General features: G+C 41.7%; 1 protein-coding gene across 6 annotated transcripts in view; it reads left to right on the top strand.

Moving 5' to 3' along the window:
- The first annotated feature begins 433 nt into the window (after positions 1 to 433).
- Positions 434 to 24,422, top strand: part of VIT (vitrin) — a 56,233-nt gene continuing 32,244 nt past the window's right edge. For 5 of the 6 annotated variants that reach the window (XM_064708775.1, XM_064708773.1, XM_064708774.1 and 2 more), the window contains exons 1-6: positions 434 to 743; positions 14,220 to 14,289; positions 16,010 to 16,075; positions 17,043 to 17,199; positions 19,049 to 19,182; positions 23,765 to 23,842. In XM_064708775.1, coding sequence (XP_064564845.1) covers positions 14,259 to 14,289; positions 16,010 to 16,075; positions 17,043 to 17,199; positions 19,049 to 19,182; positions 23,765 to 23,842 — 466 coding nt within the window. In that variant the 5' untranslated portion in view covers positions 434 to 743; positions 14,220 to 14,258. Of the gene's footprint in view, positions 744 to 1,961; positions 1,997 to 14,219; positions 14,290 to 16,009; positions 16,076 to 17,042; positions 17,200 to 19,048; positions 19,183 to 23,764; positions 23,843 to 24,422 lie in introns of those variants that run through there. The other variant, XM_064708771.1, reaches the window with a different exon arrangement.

Raw genomic sequence — 24,422 nt, 5'->3', positions numbered from 1 at the left:
GCCATACTTCTACTTCTCTGTGCCCAGACTTGCAGAGATATTCTGTCACTAATCCTCTGTCTTCAGGGAAACTGCTGGGGGAATACGATGCTATTCACATAAGTAAAGGCATCACAGTCTGGCTCTTCAAAAGATATTTTTTCTCTTTAAACCTGATCTGCATCTAACTAATCTGGCAGCTATAATCTTTAAGGCTGTGTGGTTTACTCTCATCTACTAGTTCTAGTCATTTCACCACAGTGCTGAACTGCATGGGGAGACTGAAAAAAATGAGCCACAACATCAGCTGAGTAAAGCTTCACTTCCCAAAAGAGAAAAACTTGACAAATCTGACAGGCTAGTGCAAAAGGAGCATAGAAATCCCTACCAAAAATATGTGGGAGGGAACGTATATTTAAAATAGGACCGCCTAATTCAGCTGCTAAATCAGTGTAAGGAGCTCTGCAGTCTGTGTGTGAGGGAGGGAAAGACAGAGAGAGAGAGAGAGACAGAGAGGGAGAGAGGAGCAGAGGGAGGGAGGGGGGAGAGAGAGCAATGTGCCTTTCACAGAGCTCGGAGCTTGATGGGAATGTTTGATTAGCTCCTCTCTGAAAGAAAAAAGGTGTCCAGGCCTCCCTCTGCTGCCTGCCTCTCCTTCTCTAGAATAATGTTGGCTGGAGTTTGGGATACAGAAAAGCTTGGAAAAAAACCCATTTTCATACTGTGTGGAGAAAAGGAATAAAAAGTTGCACACCTCCAGCAAGGTAATTCTGATGTTGTTTTTCTGCTATATTTATTTAGGGGGGAGAGGGGAAAGTTGTGTTTTTTGCCTGTTGATAATAGTTAAATATTTTCAGTGCTGAGAAACTGTAGGGACATAATGTTTTATTTAGCATTCCAGCTGTGTGCTTAGGATCAAAGACCTAAGAAGATGAAGATATAAATGTAGAATGAAACTGTACTTTACTCATATATACTTCATAAAGTATTTATGAAAGCATTAAGCCCTTGCTGTTAAAGTGGACACATATACTCACTGCCTGAACAGCAAGGGCTTAACTATGTGATAAAGAATGATGTATATAAGCCACACACCAATAGACATTTATTCAAGCCTTCTGTTCAAATAGTTTGTGGTAGACAATGCAACTTGTTCCTCAGTTTAAAACTGTTTTGGTTTCAAGACTTTTTCACCAACTCTTTTTAATCAATAGGAAGATGTGTGTTGTACCCTTAATAAACACTACCTGACACTGGGGAACACTAATCTCCAAGGCACAGAGTAGAAAATGGTATTATTCCAGGGATGTGTGTTTCTGTGGTGTGAACTCTCTTAGTAATGGATAGATACAGAGCATGAACAGTACAGTAGCCTGGACTCTATACATCCTTTTGTGCTGAGTGCTTGTTTTGGTGGTGAGGCTCCAAAAATGAATAGCATTGTCAAGCCTGCCACAGCCACTCAGCTCTCTGCAGAGAGATTAGAGTCTTGATAAGTCTCTTCAAAATGTGATTTCTCTCCAACCAGTACAAACATGAACAAAATGCCCCAAGCTAAATATCAACTCTAGTTAATATTCTGTTCCTAGAGTTTATGGGAACTACACCACATGCAGAGCAAAAAGCAAAATTACACATTACAGAGGCAAGTCCTCCTTAGAGCACACTGGTTTTTCTCTAACCTCTCCAAAATTTAAGCAAAACATCAAAACAAGAAAACACACACAGAGAAAATTTTGTTTAGATGTCTTTTAAAGTACATTTTACTGAGAAAAGCCATGGAGTTGTATATGTTTATAGCTTGTGTTTTCCTATGTATATCCTGAAGTTAAAAACACTTTGCATTTGTCTACACTCAAAGAAAATCTATGTTTTTCAGTGTTACCATATTCTTCAGACTTTACTCAGTTCATCACTTGAATGACATCGTGGCTGTAAGACTGGTCTCCTTCAGAGATGCAAAGAGAACTCAAGCAAAAATAACTGCATTACAAACACATTGATTTTCAAATATTAAGTTAGTATCTTATATTAAACAGACTTACTTTGCTTGCATGATTTACTGAATGCTTTGAGTTGCTGGGGTAGTTCTCACTAGGATGACAAAAAGGACTTCCTGTCTTTCAGTTATTCAGTACATAAAAAGTAGTTTTTTAAGAAGATATTTTGAACGTCCTGCCAATACTGTGTTTCCACCTGTAGTAGTAATATTATGTTCTTAACTTGGTCTTTAATTGCTCCTACCTTTACTTAATGTAAGACACTACTTTCCCTAGTGGTCTAATTGCAGCACTTATCACTGACTGGTTGAACCAAGTAGTTTTACTAGCTACACCAGGTTTCCTCACACTTGGAATGCAAGAAAGATGGTCCTCTTGGATTCTCTTTTATCTAATAAGGATAAGATCCTACAAAAGCCTTTCCTTTAGATAAGACATTGACAAGGTGCTCCCTTTTCACCTAGTTACTTACTTTCACAGAAGAAGTAGGAAATTAATTATAACACTCTTTTTGCTCAAAATTAATTGGAGTACTTCTAAAAGGGCAGTATCTGAGCCACAGTGTGAACACAGAAGCTGAAAACCAGACCAATTACTTCATGCGAAATGTCGGAATTATTTATTATTTCTGGCCATTGCCTCTTAGAAAACATTGCTAAAAATAAAACCAATGTTTATGTAACAATGGCATTAAAAACTCGACTGTATCTGGTCTGCCTGGAGAATTTTCAACTTTTCCCTTTCCCTCTCTGAGCCACAAATAAACCTCTAGTCAGAAAACCCTTCACATGACATCCACAACTTCTCTGACCAAGCTGTGGCAGTGCCTCAGCACCCTCACAGTGAAGAATTTCTTCCTAATATCTAATCTAAACCTACTCTCTTTCAGTTTAAGTGTTGATAGGTAAGTCATTTAAGGCACCTGGTTAAAATGAGCAAGAAAAAGTGATAACTCAGTTTTCTACCTGCAACTCTGTCTGTATTCCCGAAAAAAAACCAGTGCAGTGGCACTTGTAGCCATGAACTGCCCCTATAGTGGGACTGGCATAGGCAGGGGCCAGAGCAGCAACGTGTGTGCTGGCCCACTGCAATTGGCTGGGGTGGCAGGGTCTTTTCTGCATGGGTAATGAAAAACAAAAGCCTGGAATTTCCTGGCAGTCCTGGAGAGATGCTCTGGCCCCCTGAAGCTCTGGGTACACACCAGGACTCCTCCAGCCTGCTGCAGCATCACCTGAGATTTAGGTTTCTCATTCAGGGCTCAGGAAGTGGACACTGAACATGTAATATGTCCTTCCTTCTGAAAACCTGTCCATCATACAGATTCCATTAATCTGTGTTGAAAAACAGAAACACAGAACGGCAAAACTGATGGTTTGGGGTTTGATTTTTTTTTTAATAAAAGAAAAATAATAATCATAGCATGGATTGTACAAAAAGCAGGGAGGCTGCAGCTACAGTAGTTGCAGATCTGCCCTCCACATCTTTCTCTTGTGGAGTAGATTTCTAAGTCCAGAGTCAGAGAGAGAAATAGGTGCTTAACACCTACTTAGAGCACTTCAATTCCTCTTTTGAACTTGCCGGGGCACAAGGAGCCCCCTTGTCCCAGCGCTGCCTGGGGAGCCTGTGCCTGTGCTCAGCTGGGCCCGGGACAATGCAGGCCCTGTTCTGGGCCCGGCAGTCGCACAGGGACTATAATTATCTCTCTTCTAATGACCAGCCAGGCAAGATAACAGTTTTCATGCTATGTTTAGAAAACAATGTCTTACTACAAATTGACGGTTCATTCGTCCGTAAAAGAGCCTCTCTAACAGTCCTAAAGCAGCTGCCACTCTTTTGCATCCCAGTTCCTTTATTTGCTGCGCATTTCCCTCTTGGAAAACCTGGCTAAATCTGCACAGGCAGCACAGCTTCCCGCTGCCACACGAGAGGCTCAGAAAGGCACAGAAATGCCCCGAAAATCTGTGGCTGTTTCGATTGTATCTGTTAGGAAATTAAACTGTGACTGTCTGCCTTGCCAGAGCCTGCACCGCCTTGTGAACTCTCCAAGCCCCCAGCATAAAGGGCTGCAGGCCGCGCTGTGAGCCTGGGCAGGAGTAAAAGTGCTTTGTGATGGAGCCCGGTGGAAAGCAAGCTGATGTAAAATGTGAAGGGGTTTGTTCAGATACAACAGGAGCATGAACTGATTAACTTTTCTTCCAGCACTGTGGCCCATAGAGAAGTCAGGATCTACTGAAATGCTGTAGGCTCCAAAGGCACCTGTGGGGTGGCTGTACTGGCCAGCTGTGACTGCAGCCTGTGTGGGTGTAGCTGCCCCTTGCAAACACCGGGAGCTGCCAGGTTTGGGCAGTCCTGGCAGCATGGCGCTCATGGGCTAGCTACCCAAGTATTTGCTCTGGCTCTGCAAACATTCTGCACCTAACTCTGTTCAGGGGCAGCTCTACATTTAGTGCTGTCTGAGGGCTGCTACCACATCCCCTGCAGGTGCCCTGCCAGCAGAGAACAGAGCCCATTCCCTCCTTCCTTCCCTCCTGCAGCCAGCTCACCCTCATCTCTCTGGCCATCTTCTCTGTTCTCCTCTCCAGCAGGATTTAGCTGGGTTGCCTTGGGCTGCCTTTCCTCTTTGGGCTCATTTTTCAGTGACTGAGGCCTGGAAAAAAAAAATAGAAAGTGTTGATCAGAAAGAAAACTTCCCAACGGCTTGGAAACATCAATATTTCTCATGAAAATTCATTTTAATTTAAAAAAACAACCAAACAAAAAATAAACAAAACTAAAACCCCAAAACAAAAAACCAAAACAAGCCAACAAAAAAAAAAAATCAAAAAGACCCGCTATCTGCAGCTTTTTCCTTCCCTTTTTAAGCACAGCACCCAAATCTATATTTCCTGAACTGGAAACACATTCCTATTCAGAAGAGTGTTTATAACCATCTCTGGTCCATTCAAATTATCTAGATTTAAGCAGTTCTTAACATCAGTCTTGCTGTAGTGGCTGAACAGACATTCTAGCACCCATGAAGTCCATCCCATCTTTGCTTTATCTCCAGAACTTCAGAGTGCATTAAGAGGTCAGTGGCACATTAAGAACACAATCTGTGTCAGTTATCCTTAATGTGCCTCATTCCACTGAACATCCCACAGACACAGATATAAAAAATACATTCAGCTTGCGCTTGCAAACTGTTGCTCAGCCTATCACCTTATAAAATATTTTTGTAAGTATAACACATGTAACACAGCAGCCAGCAGCCCTTCAGCTGGCAGCTTGTTTCATATGAAAAAGGCATAGAATTGCCAAGTGACAGGTACACATGCGCCAAAATTTTCAGGAAGATTCTGAATGTTCTTGTGTAGATTCATGCAGTCCTTTAATGTCCCCATCAGGATGATCTGGGGATTTCCAACACCTTCAGACTTGTACACAAAACTGTGGAAATTTTTACTTCTCAAAAATCACTCATTTACAGGGAAGCTTGGACACGGCCATGTCTGTGCCTCTCGATCTCCCTGCCAGGTTCCTTTAGGGACTCAGAAGGCTCCATTCTTTCTTGTTTCCCCCAAATACATCATTTACCCTTCAGCCCATAGAACAGGGGTGAAACATAGAGGAAAGCTGGCAGCAGGGCTGTGTATTCTGGCTGTGAACAACCTCAGTGAGTCAGAGCTACAAAAGGGTAAGGACTCCCTGACTACAGGGGTATTTTCACAGCTGCCAGCCAGCTGAGGATGATGGGAATCCATCCTGCTTGCCTTGGTGGGAGCCCATCCTTCTCGCCTCTTCTGCAATGCTTCTTCAACACCTGAAAATTTTGTCCTTCTGGACTTGGTGGAAGAAGTTTTAGGACATGAAGCACAGAAGGAAAGAGGCTGTTTGGAAATGAGGCTGCATGGGAAGGAGATGAGTGTCCAGATGAGGGGGGTGGGAGGTTAGAGAAGTTTAGAGTAGATCCAACGGAGCAACTTTGTACAAATGTCATAAGGGCAAATACTGACACCACATAAATCATAAAAGCCTACTTGCACCCTGTTTTGGAGAAAGCCTTTCCACCAAACTGCATCTCAAAATAGGTGGTAATTTGGGACAGAAACTCAGTCTTCTGTGGTCTACATCTTCTATTCCTATTGGTGAAATCTGTATGTAGAAATAAATACATAGGTTAGGCAATAATTAGATTTGAAGTAGAAGCTCATATGGTAATCTCCTAAATCCAAAGTTCAAAATTCCTGAGCATGGAAGTAGATTATGCAATACTGGGGACTGTGGGCTTCGTTTGTTTTCAAAACAAAAGACCACAAATTACAAGCTCCTGCTCCAAGTCCAAGTGGTTTCCCTTTTTGATCTCAGAAACAGAATCCTGTGATCCACCTCTATGCAAAACAGCAGGCTTTTGCATATTAAATACTCTAATATGCAAAATTAGTAAAACAGTGTTAGCCTGGTTCTGAGACACATTTCTCAGCAATTTCTGGCTGCACCTACACTGTCACAGTATCCAGGACTGGGCTTTGAAGGCCACTTTCTCTGCCACCATGTTTTCTAGCTTTTCATTTCCCCTCCAGGGCACTCAGATCCTGAGGAATGTAGTTTTGGAAGCTGAGCTATTGCTCATGTTGTCCACATGCCCCATATGTTAGAGAGCCCAGTGCTGCCAGCACACACATGCCATAAGGCTGCACAGCTTGGCCCTCACCGTGTCGTGTCTCTCACCAGCACCTCCACCAACAGCACGTCTCCAGGAAAGCAGCACAACCCCTAATAGCCTCATTTATAATGCTGGCACTCATTCCAGTCCATAGCTCCATTTCCTCCCAAGAGCAGCTTGGAGCCCTGAGATATCGTCTTCAGTCATCAAAAACTGGAAATGGTACTCACAGGTCCAGGGTTTTCAAACTGCTCCCGGAACAGCCCCATCAGGTGAGAGGCATCAGCCTGAGTGCCCCTGTTGGGTTGCAGTGGGCTGCAGAGGAGCTGGGAGGACACAGCTGGAGCAGTCTGTAGCAAAGCCAAAGCAGCAATGAATGACCACGGCCTGGGGAGGGCCATGGGCAGCGTGGCCATGGAGAATGTCCTGGGATGTGGGGCTGGGCATCCTGGCCTTCAGCAGCTGACCCTACAAGCAGGCAAGCCATTGGGAGGTCCCAACAAAGCAGCAGTACAAGATGACTGAGAAACAGAAGGTGGTTTGGGGTTGTTTTCTGCTTTGCCTTTGGTAGCAACCTCCCTTGTTGCACAGGTTGTTTTTTTCTAAACCAAAGGTATCAGAAAGATATTTAACTGAGAAGACTTGGAGAAAACATTTCCAAACCGAAGTAATGCGGTTAGGAAGAAATAATATTTTTTGAAAACTACAAAATATAAAAAGGAAAATATTTTGCAGTGCAAGGAGCACAAGACTATAATTTTTAAGAGAATGCAAAATTGAAACTAATTTCTTAACTTCAGTTTACCACAGAACTGAATTTCAGCTTAGCTTTACAAAATGCTTTCTACAGCATTCCCATGCTTCCTGATTTGCTGAAGACCTTTTGTGAAAGATGCTTCCTTGATCAAGTTGTCATTACTAGACATAAATTAATTTCATCACTTCCTACCTTACTTCAAACAAGTGCTCAATGCCAGGGTAGTTCCAGGTTTCTTGTTGTTTCTTTTTTTTTTAATTACAAATGTTTTCTTAATCCTTATCCAACCAGTCCTTGGCTTTGGCATGGGGCATCACTATTACTGTATCACTACAGTAATACAAACTGCAGGAGATACTGGATCAATAAAAGTTTTCTGTGAGCTGTTATATTAATTTACTAGCATGCTCAAGGATGAGTTTGGCTTTTGATCTAGACATATAATTCACTTTTGTAGCAAAGGGTAATGCGTAGCTTTAAGCAGAGAGTAAACATCCTACGGTTTCTCTAAATTTCTGCTTCTAAGTTTCCACCTAAAAAATATGTTGTTTTGTTTGAACATGCTACAGAAATTCCAAAACCATCCCCAGGGTTATGTGCAGTTTTTTCAGTGCCTTTAACAGAAATTCCTTGCTTTTAGACTAAATATGTACCTTCAGGGGAATTCTGACACACGACACTAATTCTTAGTTTGCAGGCAGCACAATAGCATGGTTACTCAGTGCTCTTTATTGTGCATCCAATCTGAGAAACCATGTATTGCACTTTAAAAAGTCACTTTGACTTGTTTAAACCATTTGTTGGAAATAGAAAATGGCACATTTTCTAAAAAAAAAAAAAGAGAGAGAAAAGGAAAGAAATGTGGTCACAAATCTCCTGCTACAAAGCTAGCACAGCCCTCCGGCACTGCTGAATTGCAAGTACTTTCCTCTGCCCTCTATTTCTTGGGAAAATTGCAGTGCCAGAGATTGATGGCACCTGGTTGGGGTCTGAATGATGTTAAGCAGAAGTAATAGTCAAACTAGAAAAGTAGAAAAAGTTTCCCTGAGAGTAAGTGGGGCAGGTACGTGAGCAGACAAAAGCCATGGTGGGGAGGAGAACAGTGGGAGGAAGTTTTCTGGACAGGGATTCACAGGTTTAAGCAAACGGCAATTCCCAATGAGGAATGAATCTGTGCATCAAAATGAAAAATTAAGGCATAATACATTAGCATAAACCAGGAAAGTACAGTGTAATGGCCCCCAAAGAAATCATAATCCAGACAGTCCAAATTATATTTTCTCTGTGGGTGGGTGACATATTCTAAATGTATCTCTTCCTTTGCTGGAAGGGGCAGGTCAGACCAACATAATTGATGGTTTTCTTGCTGAGACAGATGAAAATGTATAATCATTGCAGTTTTATTTAGGCTCTGAGAAAGGTCTGGCAAGTTAAATCAAACTCTAGTCTTAAATAAATTACCTTCTTCTGAAAGAGCTCTGTGGAAAGCAGAGAAGTCATCATCACTGTTACTTCACACTTATGTTTTAATTTCAGCGCATTGCATGAACACAAAATAAGTACTGCAGGGCTGCTTACATGTTTCTATTTGTCTCTAAATTTTTAGGTATATCATCTCTTCATTATACCTACCTGAATGAGACCTATTTTGAACTAAATTCCTCTTGCCAACCTGCATATAAACATTTGTTCAACCACCTCAGAAAAAAATTACTCCTGTGCCCAAGGTGCAACTTAGGTAGAATTCAGACCTCTGAATCCACCCATACCTCACTTCAGTGACTTGAGAGTGACGTGGCAGGTACCCCACAAGAGGTACTGGCTGCCAGCAGCCCCCACAGCTCTCTTGAGAGTCAGAAACCTCACAGAGCACAGCAGGCACCATGTAAAACATTATGTGGCAGCCATCAAACTCTGGTCATAAGAAGCAAGTGGTGAGAACACTTAATCAGGGATAACTGTCCATGGCCTCAGGGAATTTGGACTCATGTTTTCCTCATCAAAGAAGAAATATGAAAGGTGAGTGTTCACTCACCTTTTCTTATAGCAGCAGGTGATGAAGTCTATGATATTTTTAAATTCCTGGATGCATATATTCTATTTCACACCATACAAAGAGTAAAGGCTATCCTCCCATGCAGACAAGCTCACCTCACAAAACAGCACCTTGGATCTTGCATTTTGTGACCTGGCCTGGTACACCTACAGGTCAGTCTAAGCCTCCATAATGAGCTATAGCTATCAATTCAACCTTTCTGCCTCAGCAAAATTCAGTACCTCCAGTTTTCCAAAAAACAGCTACTTAGATACTTTTTTTAATGTACAGACCTTCAGAGCAATGCAGTGCACTGAGGGTACATAACTTCATCCCTCTGACAAGAAAGGGGGTGAAATTAAATCACATGTGGCGAGTGCTACTCTTATCACCTTGTGTGCTACAAAACAAACAGTTCTTGCCCTGCCAAACAAGGTACAATACCATGGGTACAGAGTATGAGCATGCAACAAAGAAAGGGTTAAACAATAATATTAAAAAAATTTAAAAGCGACAACAACAACAAAAAAAGAAATCTAAAATGTTTTCCTCTCGAAGATGATGATCAGCTCTTGTTTATCAGAACCAGTTTACTCACACCTACATCAAGCCCACTTGATTTTCCAAGAAAGGGCACATATTTAACTCAACCCACAGTGCTTAGAGATCCTGCTGCTGACTCCACGCTACTTGCTCAAATAGATTTCAGACAAATCCACTTCTATTTTTCTTTATGGTGCCAGTGTTGCTGAGATATTAGAACCCCTTGAAAAGGGAAACAATGACACACACTATTGTGGTACAAAGAGAGTATACAAATTAATTTCTGTGGCACAGGAGATTACAGGAGATAAACTGCTTACTCCTGCAGAGGCAAAGCACATGGCCCTAGCAAAGAATTTCAGCTTGCACATGGAATGGACAGCAGTGCCTGACACCAAAAATCAAGGACTTATAATCTGCACTTCCTCCAGAAAATGTTGCAGTTTGCCATACAGTGACAATTATGTGCATTTAAACCATCTGTTTGTTTGTAGTACATAGCAGCTCTCTCAGATCTTTATAAAAGTCAAGTTGCTAATAAAAGGTCAGTATAAAAAATCCTACTTTATACACAGAAAGAATAGCTTGCTAATTCTGTCTCTTCACTAACATTCAAGAGTTTTCAAGTGTTTGTGGTCAGGAAAAAGTAATCAATGTTCTTTCAAATAAGGCTTTTATTTTAAAAGGTAAAATATCAGCTGCACTGTGAAACACTGAAGGAGATACTTCTTACTACATTTGTACTTAGCAGGAATTGAAGCATGTGCTAATGTAATGCATATGTAATAGCTTCTCTGGCATAAAGGTAACTTCTGTTATAACAGTCTGAAAGATTCAGATGGGAAAAGGTACTCTGACAAACAGAGATCCAGCATACAGTTTAGGAGATTTAATAGTGTGTAGTCACTACTTCCCAGTTCTGACTGAGACTGTAAATATTGCCTCAACAGAAATCTGATTAGGAGAAGTCTCAGCAAAACTCATGTTCCAGACTAGTACAAAGTAGAAACTTTTCAGTTTGTTTTAATGCAATCTATTCATTTTGTAAAGCAACAAAGGAAGTACAACTTCGTATTTAATAGCAAAGTGTCATTCTTTATCTACAGATAAAACATCCCCAAACCTCTCAGTGGATCTACACAGACTAAAAAAGTCTGTTGTAAGTATGGATTGGAGCCCTGCTTTCTCTTTCCTTCCCAGAGAAACAAAAAACCCACTGGTTTTTTCCAAGCTGTTGCTCCCTTTAGCAGTGTGAAGGAGCAGATGCCATGCCAGTGCACAGTGCAGGAGATCTCACACAGCTTAAATCAGGGGACACCCTAGGCCCCAAAAACAATGAATGCACACGAATTCCCACTACAGAAAGCCTGGAGCTTCTGTGCCTGATACTTAATAGGCAGCAATGTAAATCCTCCCGTGCATTTCCCCATGTGACAGCCCAGGGTCTGAAGGCCAGGACCACCCCCTGGAATACTGTCACCAGGGCTGTGTCACAGGATTACTGTGCATTTCTCCTGATATGCAGAAATTATTATAGTGGCAAAAACTAGTAGAAATATAGTAGAAATTATTATAGTGGCAAAACCAATTTTCTTTACTATTATAATTTATTTCCATGAGGATGTTAGCACTAACGCAGATACAGAGTCCACAATAAGATGTTTTTCTGTTTAGCTGTGACAACAAAGCTGTTAAGTAAATCTAACAGCCTTGTCTAAATGCTTCCAGTATCTTTCTTATTGATAAACATCTGTTATTGCAAGCTAAGGGATCTGCTGAACTCTGCTGAACCCCTGACAGCCTTTAAGTCTTAAATCCTTTTAGATTTACTGGCTTCTTTCCACAGTGAATTCATAATAATTTAGGAACAAAAGCCCACTTTCTCTTGCCTTGAAGAGAAATTCCCACCAGCCAACTAGGCAGAGAATGCAACTGCAGCCAAGCCTAGGGTGCTGTCACCCAAGAGGATTGGGGTGGCTCCTGGGGTGGCTGGCCATGCCCTGGGGACAGCAGGGCTGGGGATAGCAGGGCCTTCAGGAAGCAGTGGGAAGTCTTGTGCAGCCCTGGTGATACAAGGGTGGTTACACGTTTTGTAAGACAGGAAAAGTCAGGCACTGTTGGACTCTCCCCCCACAGCAGCCCACCCATGAAGCCAGATTTTACATGGATGCTTTACCATCTCAGACCTCTTCTACTGTAATTAAGCTGGTGATGAAAAACATCTCAGCACCAAGCCAAATACTGCCAGGAAAAATTCACACAAATCTCTTTGACTTTAAATAAAAATGCCAATGCTGAATTTATTCAATGCAAATTTTGGGAATGCTCATATTAAGATGTCTTTTGCAAAGTTTAAGCCAGTGTCAGTACAATCTTTAGTGGTGCATGGTAGTTCTGCAAATGAATTGCTACTCTTATTCTGCCTCTTCTTTTTCTGTGATTGACCTAAAGTGAGAATTCATTGAAGGGGAGCTATTGTTTGATACCTCTGATGTGTTAGTGGGTTGAAATGTAAAAGGGAGGAGAAAAGCATCTGAGCTAAGTTTCTCTGAGCACTCTTCTACATCTTGGTGCTATTTCTTTTAACAGCTTCACTGCAGAAACAAACTTCAGTAAATGCTTAAAAGGGATTTTTGTTCCAGAAGATGGGCAACTCCTTTTAATAGAAGCTAACCATGAGAGCAGAACATCACCACTTATCTGCTCTTGCTGATATGGCTTGTACAGCCTGGGGTCACCCCCACTGCACTGCCCACGTTGTTCAGAAAGACACAGTGACTGTGCTGAGCCACTTCCATGTCCCCCAGATTCGGTTCAGTGGCTTCTGAGAAACCTCTGCCACTTTCAGCTTTAGCAGCCCAGCAGGAACCTTTTGCAGGGATATCACCAAGGATAGACATTGTGCTGTTAGCAAGTGACACTGTTAGTATGTCCTGGCACTTGAAGCTCTCCAACTGTAGCACAGGAGCAAAAATCAGAGGTGGATCTGCTCTATGTAAAAAGAGTTATAAATTATATAGAGCCAGAACCGGCTGAACTCAGTTTAGATTAGCATACTGTTTTAGTCATCCTCACTCATGGCATGTGGCTTGCTTGAAAAAGAAGAGCAATTAAAGTAAAAATATGGAAACATTTTATATGAAGACAGAATGCAGATTTTTTTTTTCTCTTACTCTCCTCTATCTTCCTTGTTCTCTAATTTCTTTCTGGGGTTACCACAGCCCTGCTTCTAAGTATATGAATTGCAATGTGAAATCAGATGAAATCTGCCATTTTTCCAGGAAGCAGATATCTTGCTTTCCCTGGTCATAACCAGCTTTAGCATTCTTATTTAACATTCCTATTTTCTTTCTTCATAGCTAGCTCTTTTTTTTTAAACAAATCTTTCCACTTGTAAGCATGTAATAAGTTTTCTCTGAAGATCAAGTTTGTTTTGATCATTGATATTCACCCTTTCAGACTTTTTACTCTATTTGTCAAACATTATGTAGTACTTTAATGACTGTGATTAACTATGAGTCCCCAACACAGGATTCCCTCCACAATCATGAAATAATAGCAAAAGCAGCAGATGATGCTCAGGAGGGGCTGAGAGGGGTCATCTCTGATAAGTTTGAATTCTTGTAGCCTGGCCAAGAGCTTCGGGGATGGCAGGGGTCATCAACCATGTATGCAGACCCAGAAAAAATGTTTTCCAGATGTTCTGACAGAATCCTCTTAATCTCAGGTGCTCACATATAAGTACACACATACACATCCTCAGAAAATGAAAGAAACCAGTAATTTGGCTCAAAAATGATGGAACAATTGCAAAATACTTCATGCAACGTCTTTCAGGAGTAAATGGATTTATGTTCCCCTTATCTATATGAGATTACCTGGTGTGCTTTGATGTGCAGAAAGGACAATTCTTTGATTATTTCTTAGAAGAACAGTGAACAGATTTGAATAGGTGTCAAAACATGTCCATGCCCACCTTGCCCTCTCCTGACCCTGGCTTCTGAAATAAGTATGTGAAATCTTGGTTTCTGGAGCAAAAGACAAATTTTGGAGACAAGTAAAGATTAGTCCATGGGAGTGTGGTAGCCCAAACACCACCTCCCCTGGGGATATCAGTTGTTCTAAAGAGTGTCATAAGAGGATGCAGCATGTGAGGTCTGTGAAAGGTTAAAGAAGAGCACACAGTCCCTCTGCCCCCACCATTCCAGTGTCATCTGCCTTACCTCCAAATGCAGCCTGGTGAACTCCTCTTTTCCTTTTCAGTGCTCCTTGGTGACACATCCAGATTTTGCTTCATTCACCATGAGGGCCACAGTCATTGCAACCTTCTTTGGTAAGTACAGCTGATGTGCTGCAATTTGTAGGGTCTGTATTCTCCCATCCTGGATGCCCAGTGGCTACTGACTGTTTCTCTTTCCTTTGGACTCCAGGGCTGATGAAGCTCTCAGTGGCAGGTATAAGCCTTGGCACAGCTTCTCAGAAATGGGCTACACAAACTTCTTGGCTTTGGCATAGAAAAAAATATTAATTACTTGCAGACATTTCCAAGTATATGACCAGTTACATGCAGTCCATATCAGGTGGGCCTGAAAAGTGTCTGTAATGTAAAGATTCCCTCTAAAGAAAAATCAGCTTTTTCAATTCTCCCTGTTCTTGTTCTTTCCATGAACAAGATGGTACCAAAAGGTTATAAATGTGTCTTATTTTCTTTCCCCTGGCAGTCAGACAGGATCTCACTTTTTGGGAACATGTAGGAACTCCAGAACTTGCAATTCATTTTACATGAACACTCTGGTTGTGACATTCCCAGGCAATATTCCCTCTAGCTGTTATCCTCAAGTCTGTCAGGACAGTTGTTCTTAGTTCACATTACAGCAATCTATGTAGTTCTTCTACATAAATTAAGAGATTACTTTCCCCACATTAGATTGTGTTGCAACATTCCAAGTAATTGAGATATTGCACTTTAATTTCCACTCATGCATTCCTTTTTTTCTTAACTAACTACAATTTTGCCATGGTTACACAACTGCATTGGTGACAAAAAGCCCAAATACTGCACCTCTGCACTGTCACTTCAGACACTGTGAGACTGCTTTAACTTTTGAGCAAGTTCTAGGTGTGATTAAGTCTGCAAACTCTCTGCAATCAGTCTAGGGGGAGAAGAGCATGAAAGAAGGAAATTCTTTCTGTTGCATATTCTAGTAAGATTAGTTTAACACAGGATAAAATGATCAGCTGACACATCACAGAGAGTTTCAATTCCCTTTGAAAGCTCAGAGAAGGGAAAGGTGAACAGGAAAGTCAAGATGTATTTAATGAAGTTATCAATTACCCATAATACAATGCTTATAAGATAAGCACAGAGAATAAAGAGATTTTGTACGTTATCACTTAGCAAGTAAACATAAGATGGTAAGCTACAGGAATATATTGGGATGTAACTTTTAAAGTAACAGCATATGTCTCTTTTACACTTTTCAAACCATAATCCTGCTTACTAAAGAAAATGGGTGCCCTTGCTGTGACATGCCACCCTAGAACCTCACACACTCTCTAATGCTGCCCAGTACCCCTCACCTGCTGCCACCAGTGAGTGAAATGTCACAACACAAAATTGCAGAATAATTACCTTCCCAAATGGTTATTAAGAAGAATTTTTGGCTCCCAAAATTCCCAGTTGCTTTGTGGACAGAGCACATTGTTTCATTAGCTTCCATATTGCACCAATTACAAAGAGTTCCCACTGCTGTGGAAATATTTTTGTGGTTTTCTGGGCCACATGGACTCTATGGCATCTTGAGATAGTGAGTTGCGTAGATGAATGTGTGAACTGAATTGATTTTTAGTCCCCTTCAGAGAACTTCCCCACAGCAGATGACATCTTGACTGCAAAGTTAACCACCAAGTAGAAACCTAAATGTGGCTGAAAATATTCTTATTTCAGGTTTTCACCCTGTTGATTTAAATTTGAGAAATCTCATGCAGAGGAGCTTCTGGTGACTGATGTTGATAGTCCATCTTTTTCCTGATACTATGTTTATTTGTTCCAGGTGTGTTTCTTACATGTACATACACAGCCAAGGAAGCCACAAAGAAGACAAAAAAGGCTAAGCTATGTAAGTGGTCTCAGTAGAATTTTTGGCTGTTTTACAGCAGACATGTCCAGTGCATAAGAATGGTGCAAAGTAAGATTATATTCTGGTAACTCTCCACGATTGTCTAGAGTCAATGGCATTATATGTTAGCTAAAAGACTCTTTAATTGAAAACAAATCACTGAGTAAAGTGTATGCCACTTAACATTTATAAAGGGAAAATTTTGTAATTCACTGCTAAAATGTCTTCATAGGTCATTAGGCAGCCCACAAGGATCAAAGCAAGCACTAAGGTTTTCACAGAGAGAGAGAGAAATAAATACGTGAAATGGACCAGCTGTAACACAAAGCTCATGTAGCTGATTGGTGTGAGACAAATGGTGCATCTCTGTGCACTGGCATGTTTAACTTTCAGCTATTCTGCTGCAGGAGCAGTTCTGTCCACACATTATTTTGCTCATGTAGCTGATAAGCAAGCGTGCTGCGAGGTTGTAAACACACACTTAAATCCCTTGATCAAAGTAAACTGTACCCAGCAGAAAGTTTTAAAAATTAAGGGCAAGATAATGGGCTGTGACTTCAGCCCGGCATAAAGATGGAATGGAGCTACACGAGCACAGTGGGAGGCTTGGGAAGCATCCCCACCCCCTCCTTCCCACGTGTTAACCACAGGCTGGGTGACTACACTTCTTTCTCTCTCCAGCCAAGTGTCATAACAGATATTTCCTTCAGAGAAGCAAACACTGAAGGTCAGAAATACCCACAGGCCTCCTTATTCTGTCCTTAGTGACTGCCACGTCCCTTGGCATAGGGGTTATTATGTGTTATGTTGTAGATGGAGAAGACACAGATGTCTTGTATCCCAAAACCATTGATATGAAGGCTTGGGAGGAGGGCATCCCTGTCACTCACTTACTCACTGTTTCATGACAAGATCTCTCAACCATGAAAGCATTCAATCTGACTTGACCAAGATTTTGCACTCACAGATGTACCACAGATTGATTGTGATGTCAAGGCAGGGAAGATAATCAATCCAGAATTCATTGCAAAATGCCCTCCGGGATGTCAAGATGTAAAACACCGTGTTTATGGCACAGACATTTATGCTTCTTTCTCCAGTGTCTGCAATGCTGCAATTCACAGGTGAGTGAATTGAAATGAGTGAAGCACTCTGACAAAATTGTCATTCAGTGCAGGGAGATTCTGACTTTTCAAATTCTTTACAGTTCCCACTTGTAGGTTTGATTGCAGGCTGCTGTAGAAAACCTGAGAGAAATTCCATGTGTGATGGCATGGATCCATTCTTACAAAGTGCTGTCAATCCTGTAGTCCTATAGAAATTAGTTGTGTTTGAAGAAGTTTCTCAACTTTTGGAGAAGTGTCTTGAGATTTCCAGATCTCTCATTCATGCATAACAAATTACTATTGTACTATTATTATTCAAGTGGAAGATAGAGATGGAGCTGCTACAACTAATAAATCTTCAGAAAAAATAGGCATATTACCAGTGATGAACACATATAACTCACATACTTCTGGGATTGGTTTGGTTCTCTGGGTTTGAATTTAATTGTCCTTGACTTCAAAGACTGAGTAATGTGCATTCCTGCTACATAAAAGGACAATGTACAAGGAAATGAGTAACATAAATTTTGTAGCAAAAGTTTTTCAGAGTTTTATTAGCCATGCAAAAATGTGCATAAAATTCTAACGGAGAATAACTGCACAACCAAAACACATTGCAGCTGGAGCTGGGATGGACAGGCAGGATGCATCCAGCCAAAAACACAGCAAGAACTTCTAAAGCCTCATTGACAGCTTGCCTTAGTTTGGAGTTATTTGAGCTACTGCTGTGCTTCCAGTTCTGTGAAGTGCCTGGATCTCGGGCAAAGTGGGATAGGTAAGGCTCTGGGATTTCCCCCTTGCCCATGCTGAGGAGCTGTGTGTGCACAGCTCTGCCATCTCCTGGCTGCAGCTCTGCCCTCGCTGCTGACACGGCTGCCCGGGAAAGGCCTTCCAGCCCCAAATCCCCCCCTCGCATACTGGTGCACAGTGGGAATTGTCTCGGCATGCAGAATTAGTCCCAAAGGGAAGGTAAAAAATGCTGGTAGCAACTGCAATCTCCCTGCAGCCTGGCTGGCTGTATTGTTACAGCGAGGACTTCACTTTTTCTTTTTTGACAGCTGGGTTTGGCTTTGTTAGCTTGCAATTCCACAGACAGTGAATTTCTTCTCCATACATTTATTTTAACAGCAGCTTCTCACAATTACCACAGCAAAATACACTTCTAACATACTCTTCAATCCTGCTTGCTGCCCAGTACTTATTTTCCTGCCTGCTCATTACTGCCAGCCCTACAATTCCCCTGCAGCTGCAGCTGGTTCCCAGCTGACCTGCTGTCCCGGTGATGCCAGAACAGGCTGCAAACACCGCAGGATTTCTGTTTGTCTGGAGGTACGTTACACTGTGTGTTAAGCACCATTTGATGTGCACCTCACCTGGAGTCTGCCAGGTTTCCTACAGTTTCCAGCAACATTGTGTCCAGTTTACTCCAGGTTGAGAGTAAACGCGCTTGGATTTTTGCAGAAAACATATACTGAGAGTCAAAGAAAACACAATCTGTCATGTGTTTGGCCTGAAAGCTCCTCTGAGAACCTCTGCCTCTATCTTGAGTCGTTCAATCAAGCTTGCAGGAATTGTAAAGAAGGCAGTAGCTTTTCCTTGTGTGCAACTAGGTCAAGCTTAAACAGAGGACCAGCGGATCAGTGGGAAGAGCAAACAGATCCTGACAGCACTTTGCAACAAACTGCTCTTCTTTATGTGGAAGGAGCACAAACATTTCTTAGCAGCAGGCTTAGTAGTGACATCCCAGCCCCACCACCACCCCTGGTTTAAGGGTGACAGGAATCACTTCCTACCTCTTGCACTGTAGAAGGGTTTTGAAGGTTTCTGTGGCATTTCTCCCCTCAGACACTTTGTTTTCTCCTTGCAGTGGTATAATTGACAACTCAGGTGGGAAGGTTCTGGTCCAGAAAGTCGCCGGGCACTCTGGTTACCGCGGGAGCTTCTCCAACGGTGTGCGGTCCCTGTCACTGCCGCGCTGGAGGGAATCCTTCCTGGTGTCAGGTACAGCTCTGGGCTGGCCACTGCCCTCCTGTTCCCCACCACTGCCTGCTGAGAGCACTGGGCAGAGGGGGAGGCAGCCTCTCCTTTGCACACCTGGTTCATCACCACAGGCCCACCCCAGCTTTGCCAGGAATTGTGCATTTGAGACACTTCTCCTTCTGGGCTTCCCCTGTTGCCTGCAAAGGGACCTACACCCTGCCAGGGGTGTGCTCAGCCCAGCCCAGGTCTGAGCCCACTGCAGGAGGCGATGGCTGCTCTGGACTGAGCCTTGGCAGGCACCTTAACTCCAGCGACTGATGCATAAAAATCTCCTGCTCTTCACCCTGGAAAGCAGTGCCGCTGAGGGAACTGAAAGGCCTTTTGGCCATTTGAAACATCCTCAGCCTGCACCTGAATTTGTATCTCCAGAAATGACTTCAGACTTATGTCAAGCCCCATATAGCCCTGCTGTATGTATGCAAACCTTATATTAAGCAATTTGACTGGTGCATCCCAAGTATGTCAAGAACTCTTTCCACCTCTGTTAGCCAGATATTTTTGATATCTAATCAGTGCAGGTAAATCCATCTTTCTTTAATTCTCATTCCTTTTTCCTCCCCATAGTATATATAGGAGCTCATTTGCATTTACCAACAAAATTCACAGATTTTAAAAGGTTTTTTTTGCAAATTAGATCCCCTTTACACCGGCTTCAGATTGCCTTAAACCTACTTGCACTCACTCTACCTTTGTGAAAGAGGGTTTGCTTGACCTTGCTTTACATAAAAATTCTAAATCTAATTTCTTGATACATTGGGCCATCTCTTGCTGGTCTGCACTTTTGGAGGTTTAAGATAGGTACAACCAATTGATGTTAGTTAACTACATCATTCCTGGAAAAATCAACAGCTCAAGCAACTGAACAGCTACTAAAAATAATGTCCTTTTAATGTGAAAATCTGTAGACAGCAAAAGAGGTCTCAGAAACTGACCAAAACAAACTGTCATCATAATTTTGCCTTCATGTATTTGGATGCACTTTTTTACAGCAGTCTGCCATGGGTATACCATATTTTGAGAAGGATTTATTTTGGGTGAGTAGGAATTTCCTGGAATAGCTGAATTGCTACTTGTACTTGTTGCAGTTTTTTTCTCCAACAAACAGCACATTGTAATTCTGGTACATAAGTGGGAAATAGGATTTTTTTTTTTTTTTACCTCAGCAGCTGCTCAGTTGTCATCCCATAAAACTGTAGAAATTCTTCCATGAAACTGTGGGAATTTTTTATTTATGATAACAAGTCTTTATTCTTAATTAATGAGACACTATAAAAGAAGATACAAGAGAAAGTTACAAGAGCATATCAAAAGAGATTATGAGAAACCTGGGTATGTGTAGGCAGGATGAGATTTGTGCCTTGTGCACTTAATTCTATGCACACTGAGTGCTCTCACTCATGACAGTAGAACTCTTAACTTATAAACTAGCTCAAATGTAAATCTCACATATCACATAACGTACATTCTGTATTTTATATAGGAACAGGAAAAAAACTTCCCCTATACCTACAGAAAATGTGAGAAATTTAGAATTTTAGAGAAATATAGACTACTAAAACCAGGAAGGCTGTGCTACTCATCTCAGCAGCCTGAGGCTGAATGCATATAGATCTTCTCAGAAAAAGAGGAGTTGGGGATGGATTTTTTAAGATTATGAGTCATAAGAAGCCAGAGCTGCATAAAGCATTGCCCAATAAAAATATAAAGTCACCTAAGGCATTAATTTCAGGACAGCTTTAGAGCTTTAGAACTGAGTTCCCTATTCTCCAGCTGACTTCTCTTTCATCAGAGCAGACCTATGTGCAATACTGCACCCTGGAAATGTGCCAACAGCCTATTCGTAGTTAGGATATTGTCACCGAGTTTGTGATGTTTAAATTGTGAATGAACATCCACAAAAAAGAGCACGGAAGAGGAATCCTTGGGGGACCCAGGGAATAAAGTGGCATGATTTAGGGGCAGTGGAGGAGGTCTGTGCTCTGCCATTAAAGCAGCCAGCACACCAGGAGGTATGCATGCAAACGCTTTGGTGTTCACTTTCAAGCACTGAAATGCCTTGGCACTCAGCTGAATGACTCCATTCAGTTTAGTGGGAGTTCTGCAGCTAGTGGGTTAAGAAAATAGTCCTGAACTTCTGGGTTTGCTAGTCACAAATAAGTGTGAGAGGGTGAACAGCCACTGCACTATAGCAGCCACCATGCCATAGCTTGTATTTCAATGGCCACAGCTCATGTTTTCAGCCCACAGGAAAACACATTTTTAAGTATGTCAAGCAAACTCCAACCTAGATGTAACTTTTTCCCTGTAGTGAAAAAGATATATTAGCATTGTCCCAGAGAGCAGGGCCACATTCAGGTCAGGCCTCAGGCCTACCTCTTGGTCACAAATGGGATGCAAATTGCTGTCGATCAAAAACCCCAGAATTTAGTCTCCCCACCCTAGCTAGTGTATTTTCACAGCAGCAGGCTTCAGGTTTGCATTACAAATCAGTTTAGCACAGAAATATAACAAATTAAGATCTAGACTATCATGCTATTGCTGCATCCACGTATCAACTGCTCATACTGAAAACTCATTCTCTGTTTGGGATAAAGGAAAGCATTTACAAATCATCTGTGATCCTGTAACTTTTCTATCTTTCTACCAAATTAGCAGATCTCCCTAGTCTTTCTTGTCTCTGGATCCCAGTTTTAGCTCAGAGAGAAGTGGATGTGGAAACCTGCTGCCCTTCACTTAAACCAGCTTCTGTGAGAGAAGCCCAGAACACAAGAAGGAATCTCATTCCAGTTTGTCCACTCATGCTAACTTACCAGCTCTGGTCTCTGTTGGATCAGTGTTGAATTTAGTGGAGCTGCTCTCAGCTTACATCACTGTAATGAGAAATGGAATAGCTTTTTACATCGCTCCCTCATTAGTAACTCAAACTTCTTTATCTGTGGTTTTGTAATGGCATCTGAAATTTCAGAAAAGAGCAAAACAAAGGAGATAAAGACAGGAAAAGGGACAGAAGACAGGGACTCTCCAGCTTCATGGACATCCCTGCTCATTAGAGTTCCTCTAGCATGTACTTTTCTTTGTGTGCCATTGATGCCTTGCATTAAGTTAAGAGAATAAAGTAGGTGTTTATTAAAGGCCTTCAGAAAAGATATACCTTGGGCAGTGCAAAAGCCTCACAGAGGCTACACCCCAGAGGGATGACAGTCCTCAGTTTCTAAGATAGATATAAGTTTGTCCTATTTGCATATCAGAGGTTAATTGTCCAATTACAGCTTCAGGTAAGGAAGTCATATTCCCTGGGTTTGCTGCCTCCCCTGACTCACTTTTGTTTATACTTTTTGGGGTCTGAGGCAGAAGGTGTCCTTGGTTCTCAGGCCTGGAAGGATTGTTTTACCTGAGAAAAATGTGAAGGGAGCTTACTAATACTCTGTATGGAGTTCAGAGTTATACACTTATTCAATACCAGATCTGAAAAATATAAAACCTAAAATCTTAAGGCATCACTATCACAGGAGAAACAGTCCCCAGTTCCCAGGAGTGGCTCAGTCTGTAGGAATTCATTCTGTTCAGTGCTGTTGGTCTCTGTAATTATCACCTGGGATGACAACTGTCATGCTTGCAGTGCCATATGTACCTCCTTAAAGAATTCCCCAAGGGAATAGAGGAGAGATGATCATGAGTCAGGTTTTGCAGGAGGTGGAGGTAGTTCTCACCATAGGTGCTCCACACACAGAGCACAGCCCAGCATCTCGTAGAGACAGTCACCAGGGTCCAGAACACCCACATCCTTCAACTCCTAGAGGCCAAAGCAGTATTTCTTGCTGGGCTTCTCTGTAACACTTTTCATTCAGTGATGCATGTGATAGTAAAAACTGTCCCAAGAGATGGAATTGCATGGCCACAAGCACTAACAGAGATGGCGTCTGCTCTGGCATGAAAGAGATTTGTAGTTTAAAGCTTAACTGGGAAACACAACTCATTGTTTCAAGACAGGACTCTCATTTTAGATCTAAATATAGGTGCCATATGTTCCCACACACAAGGACAGCCTTCTCCCACTGTTATTACTGCAAAAGACTGTTGCCAGAAATGGCATCTTGCAGAAGTGAGGTCAGAGAAGAATGCTGCGTGCGTGATGAAATGAATCCCACATCAAACATGCTTTCCAAGTCAACTGCATAGTCAGGCATTGGAGAAGGCTGCCTAGGGAAGCTGTGGGTTTAATTAAAAGTTGTACAGATGTCTTTCAGGAATGGTCCCATTGTGCTTAATATCATTTGAGAGCAAAAGAATGAACTAACTGGCCTCTGCAAATCCTCCCCAGTACCATGTTTTCATGCTAACTTCTTTTTTATGATTCTGGATTTAAGCACCAATATTTTCATTGGTATGATTTTGACATTCTACCATCAGATGAAAGAAATCTTTATGAAAATGAGTCGGCCAGTAAAGAAGAGGGATCTGATTCTGAATGCCTATGTTAGATGAGAAATTTATCAAGAAAACAGAATATTTTGTGATGCCTTCTAATATATATTTTTTGTAGAGGGCAAGCCAAGAAAAGGTGTGACATATCCTTCAACCCTTGAATATTCTTCTTCAAAAAGCACAGCTGTTAAATCAGGCAAGTATTTGACTATCCCTTACATCCATTCACAACTATCTGTCATAGCTTGTCTGTTGTATAATACAAAGACATAACTATTCAGAGGCAGAAGTTCATGCATCCATTAGTATGTCATCCAAATCACTCATGGTATTTTTTTTATCTTAAGCATATGGAAATCATCTCAGACAATTTCTATTTTTTGGTCATGCCATGTTTCACAGACTTCTGGTTCCAAATGCTTTCCCCCTTGCTTTAGATCTGTTACTGAACATGATGGTGTGCTGGTCATGTGCAAGCATTTGAGGTTACACATGTTGTTTTCTCCTAATGCTACTCATGCTATCTATCCCTTGGGGTACTCAGTGCTGAGAGTATAATATTAAATAGTAATATAATACAAATGAAAGAGATGGTAATGCACAGCAGCTTAACTAAGAATGCTACAATAAAGAAATACTCTGTATAATCATTTTAGTCAGCATCCTACTCTGTAAGACTCAACTCAGTTTAAATAATTTAGTTGTTTGAAGAGGTCTTTGATCAAGTTTCGCACTGGTGGGTAGCTGACATTCTAGTGCACATGGATTACCCCTGT

The sequence above is a fragment of the Zonotrichia leucophrys genome, chromosome 3, assembly GCF_028769735.1.
Source record: "Zonotrichia leucophrys gambelii isolate GWCS_2022_RI chromosome 3, RI_Zleu_2.0, whole genome shotgun sequence".
Taxonomy (NCBI): domain Eukaryota; kingdom Metazoa; phylum Chordata; class Aves; order Passeriformes; family Passerellidae; genus Zonotrichia; species Zonotrichia leucophrys.
Note: the sequence above shows the minus strand (reverse complement) of the source record. Positions and strands in the feature narration are given on the sequence as shown.